Source organism: Delphinus delphis, chromosome 11 (genome assembly GCF_949987515.2).
Source record: "Delphinus delphis chromosome 11, mDelDel1.2, whole genome shotgun sequence".
NCBI lineage: Eukaryota > Metazoa > Chordata > Mammalia > Artiodactyla > Delphinidae > Delphinus > Delphinus delphis.
This window is the reverse complement of record NC_082693.1, coordinates 78,004,052-78,016,744: the sequence shown is the minus strand read 5'-3', so window position 1 is coordinate 78,016,744 and position 12,693 is coordinate 78,004,052. Positions and strand designations below refer to the sequence as shown.

At 38.2% G+C, this 12,693-nt stretch overlaps 1 protein-coding gene across 1 annotated transcript in view; it reads right to left on the bottom strand.

The window, feature by feature from the left end:
* LOC132433968 (cilia- and flagella-associated protein 54) overlaps positions 1 to 12,693 on the bottom strand; it is a 216,771-nt gene that overhangs the window by 87,121 nt on the left and 116,957 nt on the right. The window contains exons 30-31 of the mRNA XM_060025420.1: positions 8,066 to 8,180; positions 7,613 to 7,713 (exon numbers count right to left, since the gene is read on the bottom strand). Of these exons, the coding sequence (XP_059881403.1) occupies positions 7,613 to 7,713; positions 8,066 to 8,180 (216 nt within the window). The remainder of the gene's footprint in view (positions 1 to 7,612; positions 7,714 to 8,065; positions 8,181 to 12,693) is intronic.

The window sequence follows — 12,693 nt, the reverse complement described above, 5'->3', positions numbered from 1 at the left end:
ATGCCATAAATCTCCTCTCCTGGGAAATTTTATGGCCATGAAGAGTGAAAATCAGCGTCAAGATGGACCTGCCCGAACAAGTCTTACTCCAATAGTTTCTCTCATATTTCTACCAGAGTTTGCTGCCCTTGAAAGCCTAAACCCCTTTTCCTTGTTTTGTCACTTTACTATAAATTTGTTGTTCTTTTGTTAAGATGCCGTAGAAGCCCAAGTCCTAACTACCCCTTTGAGTAACTCATCACTGAGTTCTCCCATGCATATGCAAACATTAATAAACTCCTGTTTGTTTTTCTCTTGTTAATCTGTCTTTTGTCAGTCTAATATTACAGAGTCCCAGCCAGGGAACTTAGGAGGGTAGAAGGAAAAATAATTTTTTCCTTGCCTAAAATCTCAATGAAGCTGTTAAAAAAAAAAAAAGAAGAAGAAGCTGGGAAGTAATAAGAATAAAAGCAAAAATTAAGGGCAAGGAAAATAAACACAATAAAGAAGACTTACAAAGACAAAATTTGGCTCTTTGAAACAATGGGGAAAAAACAGACAAACCTCTGGCAAGATAAATCTCAAAAATATGAGAGAAGACAAAAATTAATGAAGTTAGGAATGAAATACAGGGTGTAACTATAGATATAGCAGAGATTCAAAAGATAACATGAGAATATAATAACGTTTTATGAATATATTTGAAAATTTAGATAAAATGGATAATTTCCTAGAAAATAGAATTCATCAAAAGGAACTCAAAAAAAAAAATCACACGGTCTTCCCTAGTGGCTCAGTGTTTGAGAGTCCGCCTGTCGATGCAGGGGACACGGGTTCGTGCCCCGGTGTGGGAAGATCCCACATGCCGTGGAGCGGCTGGGCCCGTGAGCCATGGCTGCTGAGCCTGCACGTCCGGAGCCTGTGCTCCGCAGCGGGAGAGGCCACAACAGTGAGAGGCCCGCGTACCCCCCCAAAAAAAATAAAAAATCACAGATTCAGAGTGGCTATTAATCTTAAAGAAGTTGAATCAGTAGGTAAAAAATGAATGTATGTGTGCAGACATAGTATGTTATAATAAAAATACATATTTGGTCTTTGTCCTTTGTTCCAGGTATAGAGCTCCTAAAACTTGGAGTTTCCTGAGTGATAGGAGTTTCTTGTTATTCATGATGGAACACACCTGAGTCTAGTAAGGTGCTAGACTCAGGTGCTAGTAAAGTGACTCAGGGTTGGGCCCCTAGAGAGCCTCTGGATAGGGGCTGGTCACCATAAAAATCAAACACATGATTACTAAGTGGAACTCTCAGCCCCAACCCCCAGTCTCCGGGGACAGTGACTGCAGATTGGTTTTTTTTAAAACCTGTGAACAATAAGGTTCAGAGAACTTCCAGGTTGGTGAACATATCCACTTGCTGGGAGAGCGATGCATCACAACTTCACAGGGACAGAGGTTCCTGTGCTCAGGACCCTTCCATTGTCCTATGAGCCCCTTCATCTGGCTGTTCACGTGCATCCCTTATAAACCAGTAAACGTTAAGTAAAATGTTTTTCTGAGTTCTGTGAGCCATTCTAGCAAACTACTGAAACTGAATGGGGTGAGGAGGAATTATGGGGACCCCCTAGTTTGTAGTAGGCTGGGCAGAAATGTGGGTAGCCTGGCCATCCCATTTGTGGCCAGCATCTAAAGGGGGGCCAGTCTTGTGGGGCAGGGTCCTTCAACTTGTGGGATCTGATGCTGACTCCAGGTAGATACTATCAGAATTGAATTGAATTTTTATGCTATAGCTCTGTAAGATGTTACCATTAGGAGAAACTAGGCAAAGGGTTTTGTATCCTTGGATGTAGAATATCTTTTTGGACAGTTTCCAGTCTTTTTTATCAATGGTTGTTCAGCAGTTAGTTGTAATTTTGGTGTGCTCGTGAGAGGAGGTGAGCCGAAGGTCCTTCCACTCTGCTATCTTGTCCCAACTCCCTGAGAAGTGGTTGGTTTTGGAAGACACATACCGTTGGAGTCAAAAGTGTGAGAAAAAGACACTGTACACGGTTTAACATTTATGTATTAATGTAATTCACTGCATAATCAGATTAAAGGAGAAAAAAATCTTAGTGAAGAAGAAATACTCAACAAGACTGAACACAATTCAGAAGAAAACTTTCAGAAAACAAGAAATAGAAGACAATTTCCTAAATTTGATAGAGTATCTTCCCAAATCCCACATAAATATGCCCAACTGATTTTTTGCAAAGCTGCAAAAGCAAATCAGTAGAAGGAGGACAGTCTTTCCAACAAATGGTACTGGAACAGTTGGATATCTATAAGTAAAAACATAAATCTCAATCCCTTATACAAAAAGTTAATTCAAAATGCATCACAAGTAAATATAAAACATAAAACTTGGGGAAAAAATATATGACCTAGGGCTAGGCAGTGTTCTTAGATTTGACACCAAAAGCACAACCCATTAAAGGAAAAATTGATAAGTCAAACATCATAAAAATTAAAAACTTTTGCTCTGTGAAAGACTGTGAAGAGGATGAAAAGGCAAGCTACACACTGAAAAAAAAAAATTTGCAAACCACATGTCCAACAAGGGGCTTGACCTATATCTAGGATATATAAAGATCTCTCAAAATTCAACACAAAAACTAAAAACAAACAGTCCAATTAGAAAATGAGCAAAAGACATGAACAGACACTTCACTAAGAAGATATATAGGTGGCAAGTAAGCACATGAAATGAGGTTCAGTATCATGAGCCTTTACAGAAATGCAAATTAAAGCCATGAGACATCACTAACACCTACTTTAATGACTAAAATAAAAAATAGTAATACCACTACCTGCTAGCCAGCATGAGGAGAAACTGGATCACTCAAACACTGCTGTGGGGATGTGAAAAGTACACCCACTCTGGAAAAAAGTATGGGATTTCTCACAAAGTTAAACATGCACTTACCACACAATCTAGCAACTGCGCTCTTGGCCATTTATTCCAGAGAAATGGAGATTTATGTTCACACAAAACCTGTACATGAATGTTCACAGCAGCATTATTCCTAACAGTCAAAACAATCCAAGCAATCCAAATGGCCTTTAGTGTGTGAGTGGTTAAACAAATTGTGGTATGTCAGTGCCACAGAATACTACTGAACGATAATAAAGTGAACTAGTGATGCACACAACTTGAATGGGTCTCAAAGGACCTGTGCTGAGTGGAAAGAAAAAGCCAATCTCAGAAAGTTACATACTGTGTGATTCCATTTTTATAACATTTTTGAAATTACAAAATTATAGAAATGGAAAACAGATTAGTGGTTGTCAGGGGTTGGGAGGGGGAGAGGAAGGGAGGTGGCCGTGGTTATGAAAAGGTAGCAGGGGGGCTTGGCGGGTAGATCCTTATGATAGAGCTGTTCTGTTTCTACACTACGGTGATAGTCACACAAGTCTATAAATGTGATAAAATTGCATAAGACTAAATACACACACTCATATGATTGCACATAGAATTACTATAATCTGAATATGGTCAGTAGATTGTATCCATGTCAATTTCCTGTCTGTGCTATTTTTAGTTATGTAATTAATACTAGGAGAAACTGGGTTAAAGGTATACAGGTTTTTTCTGTATTACTTTTTGTAACTGCATGTTACAATTGTATGTACAATTATCTGAAAATAAAAAGTTTTTAAAAGTGCATGTTACAACAAGGATGTCCACAATCACAGACTACATTCAAGATTAAACTTGACATCCCAACCTGTAGGCTAGACAAAGAAGTAAGAGGCTTGAGCGTTAGAATGGATTAAGCGAAACTTTCATTATTTGTTCACAGTATGACCGTCCACACAGAAAATCTGTAACTATGGATAAATTACCAAGTTGTATAGAAGATGGAGTTGTTTATAAATCAATCATATTCATATATAAAAAACAGAAGTATTCAAAAACATAATTTTAGAATACCATTTCCACAAATACCAAAAAGCATTCCTTTTATGTAGCTAACAAAAGATAGGTAACAGCTTTATGGAGAATATCATAAAAATTTATTGATAGATATTAAATAGGATCTAAGTATGTGGTCTGTCTACTAATAGAAAGATTCAATGTTGTTTAAAACAATAACTTTTCAAACCAATCCATATATTCAATTCTATCTCCATCAAAATCACAAGTTGTTATTTCTTTTTATTACTCACAGCTATTCCAAACTATTTTGTGGAAGAATATCTAAGACGTGCATGAAGGAAAAGAACATCCTGGAGAGACTTGTCCTATCAAGACAATAAAACTTAATTTAAAACCAAACAAAGTATGATAGTGTGATATTGACTCAGGGAGAGACAGAGTAATGGGACAGGAAAAAGATTCCAAAACTACATATAAGACAACTTGCTAAATGACAAAAAGTGACAGTGATGACGGAACAGACTACTCAATAAAGGGAGCTAGTCAATCGGGTATAATGAAACTATAATGAAACTAAAAAAGAGGGGGAGAGGGATTCTTCCTCTCACCATTCATAAAAATTGATTAGAGTTGGATGCAATTCCTAATTGTAAAATCAAACATTTAAATTGATGAAGAAAATACCTTACTACCTCGGAGAAGAATTTCAAAAATGATAAAGAGAAATGTTGATACATTTGACCCAATTAACAGTTATAGCTTTTGATTTAAAAAAAGATGACTTTCAGGGACTTCCTTGGTGGCACAGTGGTTAAGAAACCGCCTGCCAATGCAGGGGACATAGGTTCAAACCCTGGTCTAGGAAGATCTCTCATGCCGTGGAGCAGATAAGCCCGTGTGCCACAACTACTGAGAGCAGAGCCCACAAGCCACAACTACTGAAGCCCGCATGCCTAGAGTCCGTGCTCTGCAACAAGGGAAGCCACCGCAATGAGAAGCCACACACCACAATGACGAGTAGCCCTGCTCGCCCAACTAGGGAAAGCCTGCGTGCAGCAACAAAGACCCAATGCAGCCAAAAATAAATAAATAAATAAATAGATGAATGAATGAATAAAAAATAGATGACTTTTAAAATGTAAATGGATGAGCCTCAAACTGGGAAAAGCATTAGTATCCAAACTTCTAAAAATAAATGAGAAAACAAAAGTTGCAAATGCACAAAGGATCTAAACAAGCAGTCTTGAGAACAGAAAAACCCTAGGGTTTTTAAAAAAACATGAAAAGCTGCCTAACCTCATTAGTAATCAAAGAAATAGAAATTAAAATAACAAGGAGAGAAAATTTCACAGCTCATAGGTCCACAAAAATTTGAAAATTTGATATTAATATTAAGTGTCAGGGAAGATGCTGACTAAGGGAAACTTGACACAACACTGATGAAAATTTTAAAGCAATTTAGCAATATCTAGAAATGTTAAAATGCCCATATCCTGAGAACTACACTCCTGTGTATTTACCCCAGAAACTCTCACACGTGCATATGGAGATATATATAAGAATGTCCTTTGTAGCACTGTTTACATAATGGAAAGTTGGACTAGACTTGTGTATAATCAACATGAAAAAAATCTCACAAACATAATAGTGAGGAATAAGAGCAAACTGGCAAAAAAATTTGTAAAAATTAATACTGTATGTTATTTTGGGGCATATACATACATAATTGAAGTATAAAGTCACTTATAAGCACGATAAATGCCAAATTTTGGATTGTATTACTTCTGGGATAGAGGGGGACAGAAATGCATCCCAAACGCTTTATATGGTATGCTGCATACTGGGTACATGTTCATTTGTTATATTATTCTCCATATTCATCTAAAATATGTCATAATTTAAATAAAGAAAATGAAGGGATAATCAAACAGAACGTAGGCAAATGCAAACAAAAAGAAGAGTGGTTTAATTAATATTTATATGTTGAAAATTAAGATCAAAATCACTAAACAAGTAAAGGAAAGCATTACATAATGAAGGTAAGGTGTATAAAGAATGTATGAGAATCATAAATGTGTACTTGTGACAATAAAAGCTAAACACACCATGATGAGTTTTATGGTTTAAGTTTTATAAACAAGAACATTATCTGCCAATAATTAAAAGTAATTTACCAGTTTAATCTCCTGGCCACTCTTATCTAAATTACTGCTATCACCATCTCCACTCCAGGCCAGTTACTCTATAGTATATCATCCTGTTCATTTATTTTATAAAATTTATCAAAAATCTAAATTGTCTTGTTTCTTTTGCACAACAAAGGAAACCATAAACAAGACAAAAAGACAACCCTCAGAATGGGAGAAAATATTTGCAAACGAATCAATGGACAAAATATACAAACAGCTCATGCAGCTCAATATCAAAAAAAGCAACCCAATCAAAAAATGGGGGCTTCCCTGGTGGCGCAGTGGTTGAGAGTTCGCCTGCCGATGCAGGGGACACGGGTTCGTGCCCTGGTCCGGGAGGATCCCACGTGCCGCAGAGCGGCTGGGCCCGTGAGCCATGGCCGCTGAGCCTGCGCGTCCGGAGCCTGTGCTCCGCAGCGGGAGAGGCCACAACAGTGAGAGGCCCGCATACCGCAAAAAAAAAAAAAAAAAAAAAAAAAAAAAAAGGGCAGACGACCTAAATAGACATTTCTCCAAAGAAGACATACAGATGGCCAAGAGGTACATGAAAAGATGCTCAACATCACTAATTATTAGAGAAATGCAAATCAAAACTACAGTGAGGTATCATCTCACAACGGTTAGAATGGGCATCATCAGAAAATCTACAACCAATAAATGCTGGAGAAGGTGTGGAGAAAAGGGAACCCTCTTGCACTGTTGGTGGGAATGTAAATTGATACAGCCACTATGGAGAATAATATGGAGGTTCCTTAAAAAACTAAAAATAGAACTACCATATGACCCAGTAATCCCACTACTGGGCATATACCCAGAGAAAACCATAATTCAAAGAGTCATGTTCCACAATGTTCACTGCAGCACTATTTACAATAGCCAGATCATGGAAGCAACCTAAATGTCCATTGACAGATGAATGGATAAAGAATATATGGTACATATATACAATGAGATATTACTCGGCCATAAAAAGGAATGAAATTGGGTCATTTGTAGAGACTTGGATAGACCTAGAGACTGTCATACAGAGTGAAGTAAGTCAGAAAAACAAATATTGTATATTAACACACATATGTGGAATCTAGAAAAATGGTACAGATGAACCAGTTTGCAAGGCAGAAATAGAGACACAGATGTAGAGAACAAACATATGGACACCAAGGGGGGAAAGGGGGGTGGGATGAATTGGGAGACTGGGATTGACACGTATACACTAATATGTATAAAACAGATAACTCATGAGAACCTGCTGTATAGCACAGGGAATTTTACTTCACTTCACTGTACAGTAGAAACTAACACAACATTGTAAAACAACTATACCCCAATAATAAATAAATAAATAATAAATAAAAAATAAAAAAATAAATTGTTTATTTGTGTCTTTATTTTGTGTTCCTTTTATTAGTATGTAAGCTCCCTGATGGCAGTGATCTTATCTGTCTACTCTACCAATGTATCCCTGGTGCCTAAAATAATGCACAACACATAGTAACCCTCAAGTAAAAATTTAATTAATTAATCAATCAATACCTTTCTTGCTCCGCCATTTCAGAAATAAAAGGATTCTTATTCAAAAATTCTCTTAGAGTTTCCTTTTTTTTAGCTCTCTGTCTGGGCTTCACTTCTGTAGTCTTAACATGGGAGATAACAAAAATGTTACAAATCCAACTTAAAATCTTAACACAATACTATAATTTACTTGTACTCTAATGCTTATCTTTTCACATTAAAATAGTGGTTTCTTTATGTCCCTCAATTAAAATTATTAACAAAAGTAAAAGAAATACCCCTGTAGACAAAAAAAATGGTTATAAAAATATCCTTGTGATAAGAATTAAAATATATTGCATAATTATAAAATTATGATTGTTGGTATTCTCTTCTGTTTCACATTATACTAAATTATAGTACAGCCAACCATCTCTAGATGCATGCATCTCTTAAGTTCATTAACTTAAAATTCAAAATTTATATGAAACTTACTCCTAAAATCTCCACTACTGCAGCTTTGAACTTCTTCATAGGTTTGATGACCTTTTTACACAAAGTATTGTCCTTATGTTTCTTTTTTTTTATTCCAAGTAGGGACTCATTCCTCCTAATACAAAAAGATAAAGTCAGTTAAAAGGATCTACAAGAATTTATAAAACTACCCCAAAGTAATAAACCTTTAATGAGTATTGCCACTGAAATTATGCTAGAATACCCAAAATTGGTTATGTCCCACGCATAAATGAGACTATGATACTCCTGGTCGTCAACGAATAGCTAGTCTCTCAAAAGAGCAAAATGTAAATCACACCATAAAAATGTGATGAGAGCTGAAGTATGATCTAGGAGGAATAGAATTGAACTGAAACTAAAACGTGAACACTCCCCTTTAAAACTGAGAAAATAACTACATAAGAGTGACCCTAGACAAACTACTTTGCTTCCAACAGACTTCAGTCCTTTTAGTTCCATCAAGTGCAAGCTCCCAGCCACTATCAACTTCTGGATATTAACAAGAGTTAAGCATTTTAGATCTATCTATTTAGACTACATTCATCCCTTGGTAACTGCAGGGGCTTGGTTCCAGGACCCCCTCAGATACCAAAAGCCAAGGATGCTCAAGTCTTTTATATAAAATGGCACAGTACTTTCATATAACCTACACACATCCTCCTATATACTTTAAATCATCTCTAGATTATTTAAAATACAACGTAGGCTTCAGAGGTCAGATCCCAGGGAGAGGACTGGGGTTGGCTGCGTAAACACAGCCTGAAGGGGGCTAGTGCGCCACAATTGGCAGGGAGGGAGTCCAGGAAAAAGTCTGGAACTGCCTAAGAGGCAACAGACCATTGTTTCTGAGTGTGTGAGGAGAGGAGATTCAAAGCACGGCATAAAAGAGCTTCAGAGATGGGTGCAAGCCGCGGCTATCAGCGTGGACCCCAGAGATGGGCATGAAATGCTAAGGCTGCTGCTGCCGCCACCAAGAATCCTTTGTGCAAGCACAGGTCACTGTCCCCACCTCCCCTCCCGGGAGCCTGTGCAGCCCGCCACTGCCAGTGTCCCGTGATCCAGGGACAACTTCCCAGGGAGAACACACGGCACGCCTCAGGCTGTTGCAACGTCACGCTGGCCTCTGCCGCCACAGGCTCATCCCACATTCCATACCCCTCTACCCCCCTGGCCTGGGTGGAGCTCCCTAATCAGCTGCTCCTTTAACACCCTCCTGTCTGGGCGCGAACCCACGCCAGAAGACGACCTACATGCAGAGGCGGGGCCAAATCCAAAGCTGAACCCCAGGAGCTGTGCGAACAAAGAAGAGAAAGGGAAATCTCTCCCAGCAGCCTCAGGAGCAGCAGATTAAATCTCCACAATCAACTTGATGGACCCTGTATCTGTGGAATACCTGAATAGAAAATGAACCATCCCCAAACTGAGGCAGTGGATTCTGGGAGCAACTGTAGACTTGGGGTTGCTGTATGTGACTGACTAGTTTCTGATTTTTATGTTCATCTTAGTACAGTTTTTAGCATTTGTTATCATTGGTGGATTTGCTTATTGGTATAGTTACGCTCTTCTTTTTTTAAACTTACTTTTTAAATCTTTTTATTTTAATAATATTTTTCTTTTTTTTTTTACATTAATAACTTTATTTATTTTATTTTATTTTTTCTTTCTTTTCTTTCTCCCTTTTCTACTGAGCCTTGTGGCTGACAGGGCTCTGATGCCCTGGCCAGGTGTCAGGCCTGCGCCTATGAGGTGGGAGAGCCGAGTTCAGTACACTGGACCACCAGAGACCTCCCAGCCCCACATACTATCAACTGGTGAGAGCTCTCCCGGGGACCTCCATCTCAGTGCTAAGACCCAGCTCCACTCAATGGCCAGCAAGCTCCAGTGCTGGACAGCCCATGCCAAACAACTAGCAAGACAGGAACACAAACCCACCCATTAGCAGAGAGGCTGCCTAAAATCATACTAAGTTCACAGACACCCCAAAACACACCACCGGACGCGGTCCTGACACCAGAAACACAAGATCCAGCCTCATTCACCAGAACACAGGCACCAGTACCCTCTACCAGGAAGCCTACACAACCCACTGAAATAACCTTACCCGCTGGGGGAAGACACCAAAAACAATGGGAACTACGAACCTGCAGCCTGTGAAAAGGAGACCCCAAACACAGAGTAAGTTAAGCAAAATGAGAAGACAAAGAAATATGTAGCAGATGAAGGAGCAAAGTAAAAACCCACCAGACCAAACAAATGAAGAGGAAATAGGCAGTCTACCTGAAAAAGAATTCAGAGTAATGATAGTAAAGATGATTCAAAATCTTGGAAGTAGAATGGGGAAAATACAAGAAACATTTAACAAGGACCTAGAAGAACTAAAGAGCAAACAAACAATGATGAACAACACAATAAATGAAGTTAAAAATTCTCTAGAAGGAATCAATAGCAGAATAACTGAGGCAGAAGAACGAATAAGTGACCTGGAAGATAAAATAGTAGAAATAACTACCACAGAGCAGAAGAAAGAAGAATGAATGAAAAGAATTGAGGGCAGTCTCAGAGACCCCTGGGCAAATATTAAATGCACCAACATTCAAATTATACGGGTCCCAGAAGAAGAGGAGGAAAAGAAAGGGACTGAGAACATATTTGAGGAAATTATAGTTGAAAACTTCCCTAATATGGGAAAGGAAATAGTCAATCAAATCCAGGAAGTGCAGAGAGTCGCATACAGGATAAATCCAGGAGAAACACACCAAGACACATATTAATCAAACTATCAAAAATTAAATACAAAGAAAAAATATTAAAAGCAGCAAGGGAAAAGCAACAAATAACATACAAGGGAATCCCCATAAGGTTAACTGCTGATCTTTCAGCAGAAACTCTGCAAGCCAGAAGGGACTGGCAGGACATATTTAAAGTGATGAAAGGGAAAAACCTACAACCAAGATTACTCTACCCAGCAAAGATCTCATTCAGATTTGACGGAGAAATTAAAACCTTTACAGACAAGCAAAAGCTAAGAGAATTCAGCACCACCAAACCAGCTTTACAACAAATGCTACAGGAACTTCTCTAGGCAGGAAACACAAGAGAAGGCAAAGACCTACAATAACAAACCCAAAACAATTAAGAAAATGGTAACAGGAACATATATATTAATAATTACCTTAAATGTAAATGGAATAAATGCTCCAACCAAAAGACATAGACAGGGCTTCCCTGGTGGCGCAGTGATTGAGAGTCCGCCTGCCGATGCAGGGGACACGGGTTTGTGCCCCGGTCCGGGAAGATCCCACATGCCGCAGAGCGGCTCGGCCCGTGAGCCATGGCTGCTGAGCCTGCACATCCGGAGCCTGTGCTCCGCAATGGGAGAGGCCACAACAGTGAGAGGCCCGCGTACCGAAAATAAAATAAATAAATAAATAAATAAAAGACATAGACAGGCTGAATGGATACAAAAACAAGACCCGTATATATGCTGTCTACAAGAGACCCACTTCAGACCTAGGGACACATACAGACTGGAAGTGAGGGGATGGAAAAAGATATTCTACGCAAATGAAAATCAAAAGAAAGCTGGAGTAGCAATTCTCATATCAGACAAAACAGACTTTAAAATAAAGACTATTACAAGAGACAAAGAAGGACACTACATAATGATCATGGGATCAATCCAAGAAGAAGATATAACAATTGTAAATACTTATGCACCCAACGAAGAAGCACCTCAATACATAAGGCAAACGCTAATAGCCATCATAAAAGGGGAAATGGACAGTAACTCAACCATAGTAGGGGACTTTAACACCTCACTTTCACCAATGGACTGATCATCCAAAATGAAAATAAATAAGGAAACACAAGCTTTAAATGACACATTAAACAAGATGGACTTAATTGATATTTATAGGACAGTCCATGGAAAAACAATAGAATACACTTTCTTCTCAAGTGCTCATGGAACATTCTCCATGATAGTTCATATCTTAGGTCACAAATCAAGCCTTGGTAAATTTAAGAAAATTCAAATTGTTTGACCACAACGCTATGAGACTAGATATCAATTACAGGAAAAAAGGTGTAAAAAATACAAACACACGGAGGCTCGCTAAACAATACACTACTAAATAACCAAGAGATCACTCAAGAAATCAAAGAGGAAAACAAAAAATACCTAGAAACAAATGACAATGAAAACACAATGACCCAAAACCTACGGGATGCAGCAAAAGCAGTCTAAGAGGGTAGTTTATAGCAATACAATCCTACTTCAAGAAACAAGAAACACCTCAAATACACAACCTAACCTTATAGCTAAAGCAATTAGAGAAAGAAGAACAAAAAACCCCCCAGAGTTAGCAGAAGGAAAGAAATCATATAGATCAGATCAGAAATAAATGAAAAAGAAATTAAGGAAACAATAGCAAAGATCAATAAAACTAAAAGCTGGTTCTTTGAGAAGATCAAAAAATTGATAAACCATTAGCCAGACTCATCAAGATGAAAAGGAAAAAGACTCAAATCAACAGAATTAGAAATGAAAAAGGAGAGGTAACAACTGACACTGCAGAAATACAAAGGATCATGAGAGATTACTACAA